This window comes from Strongylocentrotus purpuratus, unplaced genomic scaffold (genome assembly GCF_000002235.5).
Source record: "Strongylocentrotus purpuratus isolate Spur 01 unplaced genomic scaffold, Spur_5.0 spur5_scaffold_6, whole genome shotgun sequence".
Classification (NCBI taxonomy): Eukaryota; Metazoa; Echinodermata; class Echinoidea; order Camarodonta; family Strongylocentrotidae; genus Strongylocentrotus; species Strongylocentrotus purpuratus.
The window spans coordinates 31,695,979-31,717,740 of record NW_022145612.1 but is presented as its reverse complement, the minus strand read 5'-3'; the positions used below and the strand labels follow the sequence as shown (position 1 = coordinate 31,717,740).

The 21,762-nt window shown below is 36.3% G+C and overlaps 1 protein-coding gene across 11 annotated transcripts in view; it reads left to right on the top strand.

Annotated features, from left to right (window-relative positions):
• Positions 1-21,762, top strand: part of LOC115918274 (transcription factor 12-like) — a 99,955-nt gene that overhangs the window by 62,268 nt on the left and 15,925 nt on the right. For 9 of the 11 annotated variants that reach the window (XM_030972193.1, XM_030972192.1, XM_030972200.1 and 6 more), the window contains 4 exons: positions 4,045-4,115; positions 4,658-4,738; positions 9,753-9,953; positions 17,753-17,828. In XM_030972193.1, the coding sequence (XP_030828053.1) occupies positions 4,045-4,115; positions 4,658-4,738; positions 9,753-9,953; positions 17,753-17,828 (429 nt within the window). The remainder of the gene's footprint in view (positions 1-4,044; positions 4,116-4,657; positions 4,739-9,752; positions 9,954-17,752; positions 17,829-21,762) is intronic. The other 2 variants (XM_030972196.1, XM_030972203.1) reach the window with 1 other exon arrangement.

The following is a 21,762-nucleotide window of genomic DNA, read 5'->3' as shown; positions in this document are numbered from 1 at the left end:
ATCTGTGACGTATCTTGCCAGCTCCCCATCCCATTTGCCCTGTATTAAATGTAAAGAACACCCTAAACGAAACAAATCTATACCATCATCAATACCATCATCAATAACTAAGAAAACGAAAGTTTATGAGAATTTTTTTTGTCTGTACAGAGCAAATTCGAGAGGAGGTTGCAAGATACGTCACAGTGTTGCCAATATGTGTTTCACGGACAATTATTCATAGCTTTTAATCGGATATCGGATAATCAGATAATTTTTAATCAGATACTGCTCAAACTTTCACTTATTTTTTTCTCTCATTTTTCTGCTCTTATTAAAACCAACTCTTCAGGGTGGACGTCCCCTTTAACTATAACAAATATGGATATATTGATATTGTATTTTTAATTTTGAAGGAAAAGAAAGTTTCATGGTGAGGCAGTGGATTTAAGCCAGTTTTTCAAAGTCTGGTATTAATGATGATTGAAAACACATTTGTTTGTAATTCCATTAAGCGGGGATTTCTGGTTGAGATGGGAAAGTGATTATCCCAAGAAGTTCAGCTAAATCAAGGTAGAAAGAGATGGGGGGCCAAGAAGAAAAAGAAGGAAAGATAATGCTAATTGACTGTGATTAGTAACAGCTGTTTTATAAACCTGACTGCCGAAGAGATCAAAGTCAGTCAGTCGATTGAAAATTTCATTCATTGAGAAACTTTTTGAAGAATTGGAGGCATTCATAGATGCTCGGTACCAAAGTTTCTTGTTTGATACTAGCCTTGAATGAAGGAGACATGAAGAATTTAGATACTTGTCTGTGTTTTGCAGGGAGCTAGTGCAACATGAAATAGATGTCGTAAGGCAGTTTGCATAGATCTGCAATCGCCGGCCTCAAATTTAAAAGAGACAAGTTTTGATGGTATAATCACACTTTTTAATGTAACCAGGGTTCCGTCTTATAAAGAGTTGATATTAATCGCAACTTACTTAGATTGTGCGATCAATATCAATTGCAACAATGCACATAAGGAATAAGAGACTGCAAACTTGAGGTTGATTGGAAGACGTGCGATTGATTTGGATCATTCGCAACTCTTAATAAGAAGGGGCCACAACTCTTGAATTTTTGTTTATACATGGAACTTCTAATTCCATTTGTTCAATCAATTACCGGTATTCAAATGTTATAGATGTTTTAATGTTAGCGTTTCTTTAGATTAGAACATTACAAATTAGCCACACTTTATGATATGAGACTGATTATACACACTGTATTACAAGAAATTTCAATATGAAAACTAGCCTTTCATTGTAGGAAAATGGAGTGTTTTATCAACATTTTCCCACAGGGGAAGGGAAGGTCTTCTCATAAAAACCCTTGACCCCTCTTAGTATTAGGGGGCGTTGCTTCCTTACCTGCCCACTCCTCAAAAAGCTTCCCTGAAAACCTTACTCTTTTCTTGTCTTCAAAAGTTGGTATCTCTGACATGATAGGGTGCGATGTTATGAAAGAGAGTTTTAGGTTAGATATAAGGGTCTACCTGGGCAGGTAAAGTAATCATGTGATATTGGTTGTGGATTGGAATCAACGCAACGTCCAATCACAAGCCTCGTATGACAAACACATTATCTTTTTCTGTACCACAGAGAGAGAGAGAGATGAAAAAAATGTAATGATGATCATAACATACATCTATTTTTTATGCTTGATGTTGGCTGAAGATTGATAAGCCAGAATGATGATTAAAGTCATTGAGATAACTGTGAGAACAAACAGATCAATAAGTGGTTGCTGGCCTAGATATTACAAACTAATAAGTATTTTGGGGTATTTTAGGGAGAAACAAATCAACAAATGACAATTTTCTATGATTTCTATATAGCTTTATGAAATACTACTGCTACTTCTAATAATGATAATATTATTTATAATAATGAATTTGATAATAATGATCATAATAATAACAATAATAATAATAATACTAATAACAATAATATTAATAATAATCAGAAAATGATGATGATAATAATAACAATAATTAAAATGATAATGATTATGCTAATAATAATATATGAGATTTGTAAGGTGTCAACTCCACTTAGAATCAAATGCTCAAGGCTTATCAGCTATTATCACTTAAAATGAAATACTATAAATATCGAAGTATGAAACTATGAATTAGAATATCCTGATCCAAATGCCAAATAAGTTATGGGGGAAACATATGTCACTTGTAGGACGACTGCCCATATTTCCCCCAAAATATCTCCCCCTAAATATCTCCCTGAAACCTGTTACTAGTAGGTACCTAGGTTTAGTTCTTGATGTGTAGAAGCTGGTGCTATGTTGAACCTAGCTCTATGGCCAGCTAACCAGCTGATGATATAGTTCTTACGCATTCCTGCTAAGCGTTTGTCAAGTGACTCATGTACATTGACTTGAGGAGAAGCACATTCCAATTGTTAGCAGAGTACAATGCCCCTAACCTGACTACTGATTAGTCGCCATATTTATTAATGCCATCAGAGACCTGGCTACATCTCAAATTAGTCTGTCCCTCGATCCTCCCCTCCCCTTCCCTCGATCCCCAACTAGCCTAGCAGTTAGAAGTGGCACCTCTCTGTCTGTCACTGCCCTTGACAAACTCGATAGCTCTTCTTCTTTTATCGTTAGCTGTATTTTGAGAAATTTGTTTGTATTAAGAGTTTTATCAAGTATCAAAACAAAAATCAGTTGGTATTAATATACCAACTGATTTTTGTTTTTATAAAACAATATTTGAAAGTATCTTTTTTTTCTTTGCCCCTGCAGTATGAGACAAGAGTTAATTCATATTTTTATCTGAAAGTTTGATTCAAAATTTAATCAAATTTAGTGATCACTTGAAATCCTTCAAAAATAAACAGTTGATTCTTGTAAAAAGGTTTGATGGTCCCTAGAACATTTTGGATTAATCACTCTAATCCCCCAGACTAGTTACAGAGAGGGGTCTGAGTAGTGGCCTAGCCTAGGTTTTTAACCAAGTAATGTCACTCTCTCTTGTAGGCAGGGCCATGAACCGCAACTTGAGAGCAGTACTTGTTATCAGTCAGTCCCCAGCTGTTGTTCACTCATCTCAGTGTTGATTAGTTGTCTAATTGATGCTGTAATTAGGCTACGGCCATCGTCAGCCAATGACTTTTCCCCCTCAGGGTGGCTAATGAATAAGTGAGTGATGCCGAGTGCTCGGTATGCCGTTGCTGCTAGGTTAGGTGACCAGGGTAGGGTTGGTGAGGTAGATGGAATTTGATGTGAGCTGAGCCTGTGGCATATGTAGGCTACCCATCACACTACACTCCTCCACCCTGTCCGTACACACAGAGTTCACCTACAAACACCATCACTTAAATACCCGCCACCCTCGCTATTAAGGGCAAGTTAAGTTGACGGCTTGCGGCTACGTGAGAGGAATGTTCATTAGTGAGGGCAGTCTGTTTGAATGGGTCTTCAAACATGGACTGAGCACCTAAGATGTGCTTGAACTCAACCTTGGGTCTACTCACTGTCGCAATCCTTTTCCCATCTCTCCCAGTCTCCAATGTCCAATCTCTCAATGACAATATTCCATCATGAAGCTTTTTAATTTTATTTTCACATTAGAAAAGAATTGATTTTGATTTTCAAACTCTGATGAATATGAAGGCATTATTAGAGCATTGATGAAATGCCCTGATGTGTGCTCAAATCAACACAAATATTTGAGATTTTGGTAGTTATTAAAGTAGGTGTTCACTGAGAAAGTGACGTGGTATTGATAAATGTATGAATCGCAAAAGATATTTATGAAATAGAAATGTGGCAATGTGTTTTATTTATTATTGATATATATTGCACAGAGGACAACACAAAAGTTACGATTGTAAATGTTAATTCTTTGTTTTCTGTGAACTGCAACCTCGGAGAGGACCGAAAGCCGTCGGTCCTCTGGTTGCTTACTAACAAGCATTAATGCTTTATTAGCAGTCAAGTAAAATAACCACCACAATAAAAAAAAAACATTGTTCATTTCTCTTATTTTTGATACAGCATGGCAACAACGGCAAGCAGATCCTCAGACATCACCGGGTCCCTACAGCCAGAGTCATTTACATTCATTGGTAAGTTTATCATTGTCTGAATCCCTTGGATAAGTGTGGGGTGGGGCTCCCCCTTAACCCTCACAGGGTCAAACTCTGGTCAAGTTGATCGTTAGGTTTGACATAGATGGATAGATGATCAAGGTCATGTTGTTATTCTAGATTCTTGTTTGTGAACTTAGCCTTGAAACAACTGATCGAGCCCATGCATAATAGATTATCTCGAGTTGAAGTGTTAAAAATACAATTAGGAATTGGATACGCTAAAAGGCAACCATACAATTTCTCGAATTAACATCCAAAGCAATCCGGTCACTTTCGTTGGTTTCCAAGAACCACCGCTAAATAGTATTGATGTACAGTATAGAAATTAAACGTACCTGTTGACCTGTCCTATTAATACTTGAGAATACATATCATGTTGTCAATCGTGGGTAAATACTTGCTGAATTTTGGTAGATACAAATGGTTTAAATGGAAACTTTAAACAGCATAACGAAGTAAAGTGAGTAATTGGTAGAGTTGTTATGAAATTAAGGTCCGTTGGATTGTTTCTTCTACAGACACGTTCCAATTCTTTGGATTCAAGGCAATCAGAACCGATAATTCAGAACTTGTATGGTGGGCCTAAGCAGATTGGCAAGGTTGGTTGAACTACAAAAAACAAAGTCACGCAGGAACGAAAGTTCCGAATATCAAAACTCTTCTATTCCATATAAATATAAGTTCAGTCCCTTGCATGTTTACAAATATTATTTATATATATATATATTCATGTACTTCTTGGAAGTAGAATACAATAATTGATAGTTATTTATTTCTTTGTTTTGTTTGTTTGTTTTGTCTGTTTTGTTGACAAGGGGGTACATCAGTATGGATAGCCAACTATAGCCTGAAATGCTATAGTGTAAAGCATGCTAAAACCCCAGTGCTGCTAGAAACCCTATACATTTTTTGTCAGTCATCTGTGTACAAGAAATCTAAGCGCCACTTTGAGTGATGTGCAAGCGAACTGGAACCATTGGCTTCAGAGAGAGGAAAATTGACAAGAAAATTGACAAGAAAATTCTTGTGAAGTTTCCGTAATCTATTTGAATCGGGGAATTGCAGCAGTATGCTAACTGCAAAAAGAAATAATATTTTGAATGTGTGAATTCTTAAAATATCTTTTCTGTATGGAAAACAATATGACACGCCACTCGTGATGCATTGTATTTCAAATATATTTTATTACATGAAAGTGCACAAATTTTTCATGTTATATCTTTCATACATTTGGCAGTATTTACGGATGTTTCATACCCAGAGTCGGGTTTTCAGGAAAGTGTACGATGACTCACCAGCTTTACTTTTCTGAGATGAAGTGAAGAAAAAAGAAAAAGATGAGAATTTTACTTCTCGAGAGTAAAGGCATCAGTCCCATGATATGCACATTTTCCATAGCTAAAATGAGATTTGTCTGTCACCTTCAAATGAATTACACAAATTGACTCACTCTCGAATCCCAACGAATTGAGAAATTTGGTGATTTGACTGATTTCCTCTGAAATTAGAGAGAGAGAGAAAGGAGAGTGGGGAAGGGAAAGAGAGGGAGAAAGAGAGAGGGAGAGAGGGAGGGTGAGAGGGAGGGAGGCAGAACTAGGACTAGGATGTATCTGAGTTGAAAGTCAAAGTCTGAATTGGGGGTTGGTTCTAACCCCTCCCATGGGGTAAAGCTTGTATATCATCACCCATAGGCACATGGATGGTATCTCAAAGCAAAGGCACAGACCACCGCCCGCCCGCCCGCCGCCCCGCTAGCTGGCTGGCTTGCATCATTCAGAGACACCTTCATTTCCCCTCCAATCCAACCAAACTTTTCAACTTTCTCTCTTCTAAAGATTACTAGTGCTCTAAATTTGATCTAGCATCACTGACTGCTTTCCAATGGAGCTCCTAAAACAAAGAATTTGTTGATTGTTATGGACATAATTTAAAAACAGTCTTATAAACTTGACAATGACAGCGTCCATTATTAATATTGCTTTCCCTTTAAATTTTTTTTTTTTTTTAAAGACAAAATTATTAATTTTTAAAGGTCCACAGATTTCTGTCCATCTCAAATCATATAAGAAACATAACAATCCTACCTGAAACAACAAATTCCTGAAGATGACCAAGTTTTATGATTAATGAAAATAGATCACCAAGCTATTTAATTGCAACTTGCAAGACTAACAATTGCACATTTGGGGGTATTTGTAACTTGTATTTCTGTGGTTTGTATGACCACAGCCAAAATTAGTTTGTTAGTTTTAGGATAAGTTTAGGTAATCCCTTTGAACGGGGACTGGTCATTATTGCCAACATTGACCTAAATATGAATGTTTGAGTGAAATAGAATGTGATATGGGATGGGTTTGATTGGGAGATGATAAGGGTGAGGTTCTGCTGTCATGTCATTGTTCAGACCTAGGGGATTCGAGTAAGAAGCTTCGGATATGAATTCATCTGACACGGTAATTAGATGGCACCATCTTGGACCAATTTACCCCAACCAACCTATGGGACAATCTCTGCTAACCCGCTTCCTCTTCCGATCTGCCGTATTATTAGAAACTCGCGGATCAATCACGGACTTTGGATTATTTTGGATGCGCCCATGGCGGGCGGACTACTGTCCTACATGACAAGGCCAATCTAAGATTCTGCACCCCTGATGAGTAAATTTCTCTCCTGCCTCCCTCCCTGGCTGACTGAGGTCCTTTCCCGTCTCTGACATTTCCAACTTGGCTACCCTAGTTAGTATCAGGCAATTAAAGCATTCAGAGGAATCACTTTTGATTTGCGATGTGGGCTTGATGCTCCTTGGAAATAGAATATCTCTAGCTAGCTAACAATAGTCTGTGTCTGTTGATTTTGTTTTGGGTGTATTTGATGCGACCTGATAGGTTCGTTCCAGTGATTGAACTTGAACTTGATGAAGACGTCTCCCACTGTGTAGAGTGACATAGGGAGTGATATCAGATCGGGCAACTTCACAGGCTATGTGTGAACTTCTTAGCACTTACTAAAGCGACTAGATTCCGTGTTGGTGGTTGAGCTAGTCCTCAAGTCGCTTTCTTTAACTTTAAGTCTGTCTGGTTCACCTTCTCATTCTCTCCTCATGCTGTCTTGAAAGTAACACCAGCGAGTCTAGAAGAACTCTCATTTCTAAGTAACTTCGCCCAGGATTTTGAGGACAGTATTTGCCTTGTTTGACAGAGAAGATCTCTAGGACTAGGTAGCAGTCAGTCCCTGCATACTTTTGTTCATCTTTGTGGATAGTGACAATCTCGTCCCCATCAAGGTTAAGACTTTGCCTTTCATTATGTATTGTCTTCCTGATGCCAGGTCATATAGAATGTACTACACAGGGGTAAGTGGAATGACACCGGTTGATTCTGAATAACCTTCATTCAATTATCGCTATTTAACATACCAGACTTTGGCAATCTTCACGTGCACATTCTTTCTGTTATTTTAGTAGGCTTATAGAGTATCTGGTTTGTCTTTATCACGACTTTTCTGCATTACAATGCATATGATTATTTATGCAGTGTTGTGTTCGGATTGGAATTAAAACTAATTCTTTTTAACTTAATTTATGGGATGGAAGAAGTAAATTCAGGGGTGACGGCAAGCCTTTTTTTCTCACAGGAATCATTCCGTCTTGTAACTCTTTACATTTGGCCGATATCTGGTCAATTGACCCGTCTACGGACCTTCCAGTCCCTTTCTAGTTGTCCACCCTTGCCTGGTTGTCCTAGCCCACGTATTAGGCACTTCTCATCCCCCAAATTCAGATGCATCTCGCTTTGCCCCTCCAGTTGTTTTTCCACCTGCTGACCCCTCGCGACCCCGTGAAAACAACCTACCAACCACCCCTCTCTGATCATTGAGTGGAGGGAATATACCCTATCGGCTTGCCTTAGAGCTAGCTAGCTAGCTAGGCAGGGAGCGAACTCAAGCCCAAAGGTGTACAAGTGGGTTGAGTGCTGCCGCTAATAGGCCCTATTGCACACAGATCAATACCTTCTGTTTTATGCTCTTTTTTGGGGTGAAATCATCGAGGAGAGATGCAGAAGAAAAAAAAAGGATTTTAGGATCATATTTAAGCTCTTTAAATTCATATTGATGTTGTCAATGACAATGAAGAAATACGACCAAGATTACTTGCATTTGTAGTAATTGTTATTTTATCTTTTTTGGTCTGGTGGAGGTTTTGTGAACAAGAGCTGATTTCATCAAACAATGCATTGATGTGAATTTGGGTGTAGGCTGTGTGATTGCTATTTTAAAAAGAAGGGCAGATTACTTATTTTTAAAGTAAGGATAATTGGTTAAACAGTGTTTTAAGATGAATACCTACTATCTTCGAGGATATTGACCGCCTTATTGTGTTTAATAGTGGGTGGTTCTCTTGAAATATACACTTGTAGAAAGTAAATCACAGGAACATCCAACTTCATTCACAATATCAAGTCCATGGGGAAATTTGTTTCATATCCAAACCTAGTTATGAGGAGATTTATTGGTCTCTCAGGATGGACCATTTTCACATGGGTGTTGTTGACGAAAGCTTGTGTAATCTAATCCTGTATTGAAAAATGGAATCTAGCATGTAGGGAATATTTCCATGTCACCATTTAATGTCATATGTTTAAAAGCCTCGATATTAGGAGGTTATTACAGGGAAAGATGATAAAGATGATTATTATGCAGCCTCAACATTTTGTTTGGATACCGGTAGATAACTTGGTATTTGAAGGATACCGACCCCTGAAATGCACTTGAATGGAAATCAATTTAGGTCGGGAAAGAGATTTGGAAAAGTTCAATCATATGAAAGTGAAATTGCCTCTGAGGAAATCTCACATTTCCCTTTATAGTATATTCCCATCAATAGGTGAAACATTGAGAAGAATGAAAAGAATACACGAGCAAGACTCTATCCTTGTGAGATGATTTATTGTAAATGAATTGAATTTATAACAAAATTAATAACAAAACATAGCAAAATGACAGTCTAAAAAAACAAAAAAACATGGAAGATAAGCACGTACATATTTTCCTGTATATGGAGAAGCACTGCAGTCGCAATAGGCCATAATATAATCAAGTTCATTGTATTTCAGTACTCAGGCTATCCAGAATGTGAATTGCATACATTATGTGTTGTTAGGTAGGGCAAGCAACAATGTTAGTCCTACCTAGCAACAATCAATGAATGCAATTTGCACTCTGAATATAGAAATACAACTTTTCTTAACAGGTGAATGAAATAGTTTGTAACAGGCACTTTACAAAGATCTGTGCGTTGAACATGATGACATTACAAATGGTCTATTTAATATATTACTCTTGTACCATCTTACAACTAACTCAGAATAAACTGATATTCCTGCAAATTAATTAAAATAATATAAATACTATTGTTAAGTAGGTTTAGAAATACATTCTATTCTCTTTGTTTCTTACAGCAAACTCGCATTCAAATCATATAAATATATCATTAAGCAGATTTCAAAATAAGTTGTGTTCTCTCTGTTTCTTACAGCAAACTCGCATTCAAATGATACAAATATATCATTCAGCAGATTTCAAAATAAGTTGTGTTCTCTCTGTTTCTTAATACAGCAAACTCGCATGGAGGAGAGGTTAGATGATGCAATCAACGTGTTACAAAAGCATGCCCAGAGCTCGGTGGATTTGGGTCTACCGGTAGGACCAATGGGTACTAGTGGGGGTCTCATGCCTGGTGCCGCGCCTCATTCTGGTTCAGGACCAATGGGGGCTAACATCTCATCGTACACAGGACAGTACCTAGACTCACACATGGTAAGTCATGCCAAACTGTTCATAAGTAATAACTGTTTACCAAAGTACATTATTTTGTCCATCATTCATTGTGATTTTTGTCTATGTTTCCTCTTTACTGATACTAGCTGTTATGCAACTAACCAAAGATCCATTACTAATTTTTGTTGTCAGTTATTCATGTAAGAACAGAGTTTATTCTACCTAAAAAAAGTGTCTGTAGGAAAGGCAGAAAGATACCATCATGTAGTTTCCGTTTTCTTTCAAACCAGAAAAAGCCTTCTTTACGTTTATTGGATATAGGAAAGTCTGATACAACTTATGGGTAGTCCTATCTATAGATCATGGTATTTGTAATTATGCTTCCTCAAATTAACTAATAGAATATCAAAAAACAAATGATTCATAGAGGAAGGCAGTTTTGAACAATAATGAACTTATAGACACGCCTAATTTTGAAGGCCATTTAATGGAAAAGTAAATACTAAAGGAGCGGGCCAACAGTGTAATGGTTAAGAACTCTCAAGGGATAAGGAAAAGAGAACCAGGACTATACAAACACTGGTTTTGTAAGTGCTGAGCTGGGAATGAACTTGGAAAGCGGAAATTAACTTTGTAGACGGTACTTGTGATCTCTTTAACAGATATTCGGCTAGCTCTACTTGTTTGGTCTTGACTTGCACAAGACCTGTGTGTGTTTGTAAAGCTAGGTACATGCCTGTCATATTCACGCATTGATTTGCCTCCATGATACATTGTATGGTTGAATTGAATTTAATTAAATTAAGGAATCGATGCTACACAACTATCACAGTTTGGAAACGCTAATTAAGAATGATTTCAAGTGAACCGAGTATGATTACATTCTTTTCAAAAGAATTTGTTTAAAATCAGACATTCGCCCATTCCTTTGCGGAGATATGGTAGACAAAGAATTTCACTGTACTATGAGCTCTGAATATGTCTCAAAGCAGCAAGCATCTTTGGTTGTGTAATCCTTCTGTAGAACTACAATTATATAAAAAAAAGTAATTAGTTAAGAGAGAGAGATAAACGATGCATCATTTTATAGGTTTTGTACAGTTATAAAAATTGAAGATATCAAAAGTTGGAGCTTAATTGTAATTAGTAGAGCAGATTAACATGTGAATAGGAAAGACAGAAAGGGAAGTAGGACAAAAGGATTTATGGAAGATTGATTATCAACTCACAAGCGGAACCTTGTTGCCCAACATTTTCTTAATACCAGGCTAATCGTTTGGAAGATCTCTACTAGCTCTTAATACAAGGGATCTATTAATAAAGGAAACTATGAGGGAGGTATTCTAATCTGCTCGTCATTTGCCCTGGCAAGTGCTGGCATGGTGTAAGCAGCCCATCAATCCTAGCTTCACCCCAAATACCGTCATATTTTAGAAGATGGACTATAGGAGTAAGCAGCTGCCCTTCTAGTCGTTGGAACTCTTCAAGTAGCTTGAGAGTTTGACAATTGATTACGGTAGGACTGGCTGTTCAGTCTCGTCATGGCTGCTCAAACTCAATGGGATAGGATAGCTGAATGGCTAATGGTTCAAAACACAAGAAAACTTGAAGAATTTGTACTATTACTTCCCATACCGTTGCTAACCGTGAAAAACCTAAGAAAAGTTTGGGGCTTCATACGTAGTTTGAATCTTTTGTTTCTTTGCCTACGAAGATGAGAGATAAAGCTCCATTTTGCAATAAATAGCCCTGTTTATAAGAAAAATTAAACTGAATATATTAGAATTTTTAAAAATTCTCTTATTTATCTCTATCAGATGTGATATCAACTTTATAAAGGTGACTTGTTGTTAAAAACATAAGGTCACTCCCTCAACGTTTTTTGTTGATAAATATTGCAGCGTGATAATAAATATATATGTATATTTTTTTTGTTTAACTCTTTACAGATTATAAATTAATTGCTTTTAGAGTACGAGTAAGATTTACAATAAAGAAAGGATTACAGTCAGCATTTAAATATCCTCATGAAAAAATTTCACTTTAAAACTATTGTAGTGCCCACTGTCCACAATATTGTAATGCAGAAAAGTTTTTTTTGTATAGCTTTCCTGCTTCATGCCTTGAAGCCCTGTTGTTAAATCACATGCTTGTTAAGGAAAAGGAAATCTGGTAGATTTCTGGTATATATCGGCCATTGATCTCCCTGAAATAAGAAAAGCATAATAAACAGATGATGTGAGGAAGTATTCTAGTAGTAATGGGCTGTGAAGTCTAGAAAGGAAAGATAGTAAAGGAGGTATTGTCTTTCAGTATGGTGGAAAGAGGGAGGGTATATATAGTGGAAATGGGTTAATCGTTTTACACTAATCTAAACCGCAACTGTGTTTAGGATCAGTTGCAGTGCTGCCACCACCGCAACCACCATCAGTCTGCAGATAGTGACAACTCTTACCACAACCACAGATACTCATTATGGATGGATGGAGGCAGAGAGACCTTTAAAAGAAATCTGTTGGGTAAATCATCATTAGAGAAAAGCCTCACTGGCCTTACAAGTGCAAACTGAAGTTAGCCAGAAAATGTGTTCTTTGCAAAAGACCAGAAAGTGATTTGGCTTCTGTTTGAATTTTGTTGTCCTTCTCTGCTGGGTGACTACTCATCCATCCGCCCTCTTTCTCTCTGTCTGTCATCTTCTCTCTTTCCCTCCATCCCTCCCTCCCTCTCTCTTTACTTCCCTCTTAATTGTTCTCTTTTCCTTCTCTTCCTGTTTCGTACTATCTCTCTTTCTCATTCTCCATTCATTTCATGTTCCTTTTAACTCATTTGGGGTCTATGTTCTGTTTTCACCTACCGGTATTTTTGCTTTTTCTTCAACATCTGATCCTTTTCTGAGCAGTTTCACAGTAACTAATTGAAAGAAGTGTCTTCACTTCCCATATATGTTAACAATATTTATCAAAAGCAAATACTTTCTCGATAGGGAGTAGTAAAAACTAAGATGAAAGACAATCATTTGTATAATATGAGTAAATATGAAAATAATAGAATTCTCTCGCTCGAGAGTTGTACAAAATATATGCAAAAAAGAACAACTTTATTATTTTCAATGTATTTGAATTGGTCTTGGGCCTTTACATTCCAACCAAAAAAAAATACAGAGAGAAAAAATACAGAGGGAAGTTTCTTCATGTGCAAGCAGTTAATGATTATCCTTCATTAACATGTTTAAGCTTCATATCAAGTTATCAACTCTCATTTCCACATCCAGATTGATGTGATATTTTTTCCTCAACTTTGCCCAATTTAGTTGGTACAGTTCATTAGAGGTGTAATTGGAGTTCAAAGTCAGTCGAATCAAGAGGCTAGAATAGAATTATTACTTGTGTGAAGTGATGTGATTGGCTATTGGACAAATACAGTCTCAGAAGAGGGAAAAGTTTGCTTGTTGGCAAAGTGTTACCCTTTCTGACAATTATTTCAATTATGGAAGGAAAGATTTGTTTTTCTTTCTGAGAGCAAGATAACATTTAGATTGATATCAAGTTTAAAATAAGATGGAATTGTCCTTTTTGATAATTAGATTGGTAAAACATTTTCAAATAAAGTATTACTTTAATGCTTTATGAACTAAGGAAAGCGACAATAAAATTGAATTCTTTAAGAAGCCATAAGAATCACATAGTCTATCATTGGTTGTAAGACTCTTCCAGACAAAACTCTGGCTCCATTTAAATCACCGAAAATTGAAAACAAACTTTTCTTCTCAACTCCTCCCCTCCTCTGTGCCGTTGAATGCCACAAGGCTTCACTCACGTACATAACTCATACAATACCAACACTTCCAAATAAATTTCCACCCAAATTCATAAATGTCAGCGGCGATTATGAATTGGATTTGAAATGTAGGAGCCCCGCAGATCAGAGAAGGAGAAATGCAGAGAATAGTGGGATTAGTTAGATTATTGTAGAAATAGGAAGACATAAATAATATAGCAACAGTTGTGTGCGTGTTACGTCTAGAGAGAATTGATTGTCTGGTTTTACTGCTTGAATATTGCGTGCCGAAGGGTAGTATTCCCCATGACGTGCTTGTATCGTCTGCTCCCCACCCCTCCCCACCCCACCCCTACAAGAACTTGAGTGTACTATTGAACCAGATATGAGCAGGATTTCTTGTCTTTTGTTTTCATTTTTCCTTTCTGTTTTGTGCTGCTCATTTCTGCATTCTTTTGTTTCTGATCAAAAAGGAAAAAGAAATAATTCAAAGATAAGAGTCCCCTGTTTAGAGAGCGTTATTTTATAACTTGGGAATAGTTATGTTCCTTTTTTTTTTAAATGTAAGATGTTGAGTTTATTAGAATAACAATATTGCTGAGTAGATGTTTGGAAAAAAAAATTCAAAAAATACTCTCTCTTAGCCTTAAAGATTTGGAAGAAATGTATTCTTGTTTAGGCCCCATAGCCATTCCAGTGATTAATAAAAATTGTTTTTATCTTAGAAATTTTAGTGAATGTGAGAGGATGTCTTGTTTTTTGTAAGTGATCATGGTTTGAGAGTAAGTACATGCTTCTAGCCACGTTCGTTCGTTCGCCGGCTAGTTGCCTTGGCTTGTTGTAGATGCACTCAGATCTTGGAAGCTGTCGTCATCCCTACCTCACCTTGGCTTCTCAATCCACATGCATTTATTTGTCTGTCATCATATCACTACAGCTTGACAAATTTTGCTTGTCTCACCATTATAATTCCACTCTGTTATTCCCTCCGATCCTTTTGTTTTACCCCTCTCTCTACCCTCTTCCTATTATTCTTCTTCATTCATTTTTTTCACGTTTTGGAAAAACCTTTTAAACTCTTTGCCGTCCGCCGCTGTGAAGTATTGCCACCAAATGAAGCAAGAGGGGCCCAAACCCCAGAGGATAAGAATGAGCAAAGAAATAAGCATAGTTCTTAGATCGGTTCAGTTTTATTCATCTTTCAGGAAATATATCAAATACATTAATGTAACGATATCCATTGATATACTGAAAGTATTTTTTGTATACAAGGCAATGCAATAATAATTTATTTGGAAGTGGGAGGACCTGCAGAAAAATCTGCCCTTGTAAAAAAAAAAATTCTCAAGGATTTTCTTTTAAATTCCCACACCACACTTGAGCAATTCACGAGCTAAAATATGATCAATTAATGTTTATGACATGAAGTGATATGGTTGCAGAAGCAATTTGAAACCCACTAAACTGGATAAATAGATCAAATATTGGAATCTGTTATCATGTCTTCATTGTCAGTCATGCCATATTCAGATCCAATTTTCTCTGCCACATGTCCATAATTTCTACCATTAAGAAAATCATCCTTGACAGTAAATTGACATCTAAAGTAACCTTGTCAAAGTCTTTTGAAAAACAGTTTCCATTTCCATACAATGGAGAACCTACTCAAGACTCCATACTTTAATAATATTCCCTTATCCATTTTATCCATCAATTTTTTTTTTTAAAAGTTTCACTTATTTACTAACAATTTAAAGTACTTTTTGATTCATTTCTAGGTTCTACAAAGTGATATCTGCTATGATTAAAGTTTGTCTTGATGAAATTTATTCATGGAAATTAATTGTTGATCATTTATTTACAGAGCTCCCTTTTATATATTAAGATGTCAAAATCACTTATAAGCCTATGTAATCTGCACCAAGTCAGTATTGCTTCCAGAAAAAAATTGATAATCATACTGACTCTGTGTCATGTTTCGCCAACAGTTATGTGTGTGCATGGGCAGGGGTGTTTTTTAAAATTTAATTAAATCTTTACATTAGATTTGCATATGAATACCAGTCTAGTAAGTCTAGGTTTCATGCAGGATTTTGTTTCTAGGCCAGGGGGGTGTTTCACAAAGATCTTGAGTTGAACTTAACTCTAAGTTGTACTTAAACATTATGGAGAGCCATTTGTAGCCTTAAATTATTTTTTTTTAAAGAGAAAATTCCAAGTATTTTAGACATTTTATTAATTCCACATCAAGAACATGAAATCTCCTTGATAATAGAATGATTTGAATCAATATTTTATGCCTTTTAAAATAACTTTTCATAACTGTTAGTGTTAAGTCCAACTTAGAGACAAGTTAAACTTTGGATCTTTGTGAAACACCCCCTGGTCTCATACGGTTTGTTGTCTGAAACTATTGACATGTTTCCTCTGGTCTTAAAATGATGAGCAATTTGCGTGTTTGGGAATGACACACGAGGTCAGCGTTCTCATCAGTACAGAGGAGGTACTACAGACATAGCAAAACAATCCTTTTACTTTCACTTGGAATAAGGCCCAAAACACAGGTCAAATCCTGTAAGCTTTCTCATACTCAAACTCAAGACTAACGTCAGAGTAATGTAGGACTTCTGAGAAAAAAAAAGTGAAACCTTATATAAAGTAGGCTATGACTAAAAGCATTGAATACATTTTTCAATTTCCAACTATAGACTTATGTTTGAAAACTTTGAATGAGAGTACAGAGAATATATTGCATCTCAAATTACCTAAATCACAAGACTTCATGAAGCAAAGTAGAATAGTGTTGGTCATTCCTGACTTGGATACAAAGTAGTTTATTTCCAATAATAAGATATTCGCTCAATATGGAAAGTTATATTTCATGAAATAAATGTTTATCTTACGTTAGTTTTGGTACGGGTGTAAATTTGTAACCATTGATAATGTAGAAGAAAAGATATAAAGCCACTCTGACAACTACATGTAGAAAGAAAAAAAACTATTACAAAAAATTAAATCAATTTGAAGACAGACGTGTAGTGAAATAAGGTTGTACCAATGCAAATGTCATGATTTGAGGATATTTCTTAGGAAGTTTGAAAGATATGATTTGTGATTCATTTTAGCATGCATGTGAATGACATGTTTAGTAAAGTTTTGACGATGTGAGTAGACACGATTCCTCCTCGCGGAGCATGACCATGACCCTGTCTTCCACCATGCCTGCTACTCCGGGTAGGAGAGAGGAAGAAGAGGCGCCATGACATGATGCTCCAGTATCACAACATTTGAGATTCTTTCCTTTTCTATTAAATAAGATAGTCTTGATTTGTCTCAGTTGAATTGCAGTTTATGACCTTACAATGTCAACAGGCTTTAATATTACTTGTATCTGATATTTTCTTCCATTTTAATATGCTACCGGGTAATTTCTTTTCATTTCTTTAAAGATGTTTAGAAATGTGTGTCTGGCAAGGACATCTCTTTTCTAAAAAGTTACCTTATGAAGATAAACCAAAGCATTTTGTAATTGGTCTGAACAGCTGATCATTCATTATGATTTAACACTAATGTTTGTTTTGCAAAATACGCAGTTTATGTAACATTTAAGCAATCAGAAAATCGAAACTTATGTTTCATGAAGTCTCTATTCTTTGTATTTTCAAAAGATTAATCCATAACCGATTAAAGATTGAAAAGTTTTGTAAAACAAAAAAAGCTATGCATTTTTTGAAAACACTGTTTTTCAAGAAAACGAAACATGCTTTATTTGAACTATGTAAAGATGCTACGATGTTATTTCAATTGATTGTGCATGATTGTTTGATTTGTTCAAAAACATATATTTATTAATAAATTCAAAAAAAAGAAAAAAGAAAAAAAAATGCTAATATTTGTAATATATGAATAATTAACAATGTACTGGTATACAACTTTTCCCCTTGAGTCTAGAAAATACTATAAACTAGAGATAACTATGCTTCATATATATGTTGTTGAATATATGGCAATACCAGGACAATTTTCCTAACAATTTATATAATTCTTTCTTTGTTTCACAGCCTGGTGGTCCACAGTCATTATCGGAGAGGGGAGGCATGCTATCACAAGACCTCAATTCTGGACAACCATATGGAGGTAAACTATTTGTTTTAACAAATTCTTGTTGATTCTGTTTGTTTGTTATTTGTTTTGTTGATTTTGTTAATATTTATTTTACTTTTCTTATTGGAGAGTTGGGGGAGGGAAGGGGGCATTGAGCAAGAGATATTTACAGAGGTCATTGATTCATAAATTCAACTAGAGTAGGACGTGGTATATTTGTTTCCCAAAGTGATCAGATCCCAGTCTTATATTATCCTGTTTTGTGTTTCTGGATTGAAGTTGGTTTTGCTCTGGCCTGGTCACCTTGTTCTAATTTGATTCCATTTTGTCCAGCTCAAAATATCATCACCCAAGAAATAAGGGACTGCCTCCCTCCTCCAAGCTTGATGGAGATGGTCCTAACTGCGATTAGGGTCTCAAATTTGTGGCATTTTCATCCGTGGATTTGGAGCTTCTTGTGATGGTTGATCATTCACACATGGCAATCTCAGTGTATTATGGCTTCATTTTCACCTCTCAACCAATTTTTTTATCCCTGTTAAAATTTCAAGGGTGAAGGATCTAGGTGTAGTTCTTAAACATTTAAAGATATTTATAAGTATAAAATGAGTTGATGAAGAACACGCAAACCTGAGAATGAGGGTTGTATCAGAGAGTTACAGTGACGAGTCTGACTGACTGACTGCATGAAGAGAGGTTGAGTTTAGAAGAGGCATCTTTCTTGTAACCACACATGAAGCGGAGTCTCTGTTTTGAGAGCGTATGTTTATTTTCACTGTGCTTGAATCAGATTCTCATCTCCTGCTGAGAGACATCCTCATCTTCCACCTTAAGTCCTCTTCACATCTCATTCTTAATCCTTATCTTCACCTAATGTCATGTTCACATCTAATCTTAATCCTTATATTCACCTAAAGTCCTGCTTACTTCTGATTCTTTTTCCTCATCTTCACCTAAAGACCTGTTCACATCTCATTCTTAATCTCTATCTTCACCTAAAGTCCTGCTTACATCCGATTCTTAATACGATCTCATCATGAATTTCTTCTTAGCCTACACATCTTCATTGTCATGTAAGAATCTGTTAATACGTCCGACTTGAAATTTTCCCATCATAGACAATCTCATTTTCATCTATAGTTTCATTCATATCATATTTGTCAGTCTGTCTCTCTATAGACATGTTCATGTTTACCTTCAATCTAATGAACATTACAGAGTTACAAACCTAAATCCAACTCATCACAGATGCCCTCATATTCTCCTGTAGTGCAGTTCACATCTCAGTCTTTATGTCTTCTCAGCATACACATTCTCATCATCAAACACGGGACCATTCACATTGTTGTTTTTAAACCTGTCTCGTGAGAGACATCTTTATTTTACCCTTGGTCCTTTTCATATCTCAGACTAAGGCCTACCTCAACATTATTACTGTGAAAGCAAGCAGTTACCCCCATTAACCCCATTAACTTTTTTTTTGGGGGGGGGGGAAGGGTTCAGGTTTAGCACATAATCTATGAAATTGAGGGAACAATATCTTTAAAAAGCCAAATGGCATACACCTATATTTCCAAAATTCACTGCCATGACTAGGAAAGGGGAAACACACCCATATACTAAGTTGGTTTTTAGAACAGGTCAGTGAAAGTTTTAGCAATATCCGATTTAAAATAATGAATGTTCACCGTATGATATCTTTAGTTGAATATTGCACACCTAAAGTAAATGGTGAGAATAACATTCTCTACCCTTGACTCTCATGATAAGTTGGTTTGTACCTGGTCATGGTGAAATCCAGGGGGCGGGGTTGCTGCGGCAAGGTGTCAATGGAGTTGTTGATTCATTTATCATGCGTCATGGCTAAACTATTGCTGTCTGAACTAAAGATGAATCCTGGTTTCTTTGATGGAGGATTGCAGGATGTAATTATTTGATTTTGATTTTGAAGTAATCGACCATGGGATGGGAAGACAGTCAGGATGGGGGAGGGGTAATAAATAATAAACCCCATTTGTAGGAGGTTTATCCTCCTTGCGTAGGCATTACGCCACCTCAAGGGCCAGCAGCCGACAAGGGTATAGCATTCAATCCTTTATCTCCCTCCAACGTCTGACTTCAATTTACACCCAAGGTTGTGGAACGCGCTAGGTCCCTTCCAGCTCCAGGATGACTGACTGAATGTTCTTTGTCTATTGTTTGAAAGGAAGTCATGTTGCATACCTGTGCTGTAATAGGAACCAGCCACATACATTCATGTTCCCAAATAAAGCTGGCAATTAGAATTCACTTCGGTGTAGATATTTTTATAAACACGAAATTATGTGAGAATCATCAGTCATGTTATGGTCAGTTCATATACCGATAGATTAATATTAATCTTTTTAAATTGAAAACCTAGTTCCACTCATACTCTCGTTTTGAATAGACGTATCATTGATTTTTACCTCGAAAATACATTATTGAATTCTTCCACCTTAGCCAGTCTAAGTTTGAACATATTTGTCTCTACCTACATCCAAGAAAGACTTGTCCCCCTTCTGCGAATGCCCATCATACATTCCCCCTTCCTTGAAGAAAGTTGAGGAGTTGTAAGGAAGAAGATTTCCATCTGGTGACAGACATGAATTGCTTCATCCTATCTCAAGTCTGGTAGCTAAGCATATTCCTTGTTACATTGAGAAGAAAGAAACCCCCCTGCAAACTGGTTCCAGATTTGTTGTGTTGTTTGCTGATGTCTTCCAAAGCCCTAAAGCATGTGGCTTTTGACAAATTGATCAGGCATGGGTTCAGCTGTCTTACTGACAAACTTTGGGATAGGTGGGACTAAAGCTGTCATAAATGGGCTACCCATGTCACTAATTTGAAATGAAACTGCAACCTCGTTCTTACTCAAGAATGAAAGAAGTATGCAAATACTTGGATGATGCTTGTACACGGGTATTACGCTTCACTGGTACATGTTATAAATAGTTCAGCCCGATTGTATTTGTTTAGTGTGGCTTATATCAGTTATATGTGATATAAGTAAAAGTGAAATATTGCTTCTTGGCAGTCAGGCTTGATTTCGTAAAGTCACAGGGTGGTTGCAAAATTTGTAATTGATTCCACCTGTCTGGTTAAAATAGCCCAGCTTTATTGATTTATCTGACACTTTTCATGCTAGAATATTATTCACAATCGTGGTATGATCTGATCATGAATAGACAGTTGCCATGGTTACAGGTCAGAGACAAACATGACTAATTAATCAGTAAATCAAGAGCTTAATGTCAAGCTATTAGCAGAACCTTTGGGGGTTCCATATTTTCTGCAAGTCACTACATGAGGGAATGGAATGCACTTCAGAAATGAGAAAGGGTTTCTTTCTGAGAATGCAAATGAGGGAAGTATGGAGATGGTTTTGAGTGTGAACAGATGAGAACCTTAGATGAAGTTTACTGCTACTCTGAGAGTCATTACTTTGATAATGAATCACAAGAGAAATATTTTAGGGACGAGGAGGATTTTCATATTTAAGAGGATTGGAAACAGCTTAATTTTGTCAGCCAAATTTCAGAGAGTTTACTCATTGTGGTTCTCAACAAAATTTCTTGTCAAAGTTAAAATACTTTCTAATGTACTATCAAATGTCCATTGATGTTGATTAAGGTTGCAGCCTGAAACTAACATGGAGCAATGAAATGGATGAGTAATTAATGTAGGGTCTCTGATTAACAATCAAAATGGTTATGGGGAGAGTTTTATCATATAGACATGAGTTGAAAATATTTCTTATGTTTTATTTTGCAATATGTTTAAGGGTGGAGGGTGGTTACCATGGTAAAGAGGTCATGATCAGAGGTCAATCACCATTTTCTCTCTTTCCTTTACTTTCTTTTCTTTTCTTATTTCTATTGGTCAAAATACATGATGAAAAGAAAGAGAGGTAGAGAAAGATTCTACACAGCTGGAGTGAAAGCAAAAG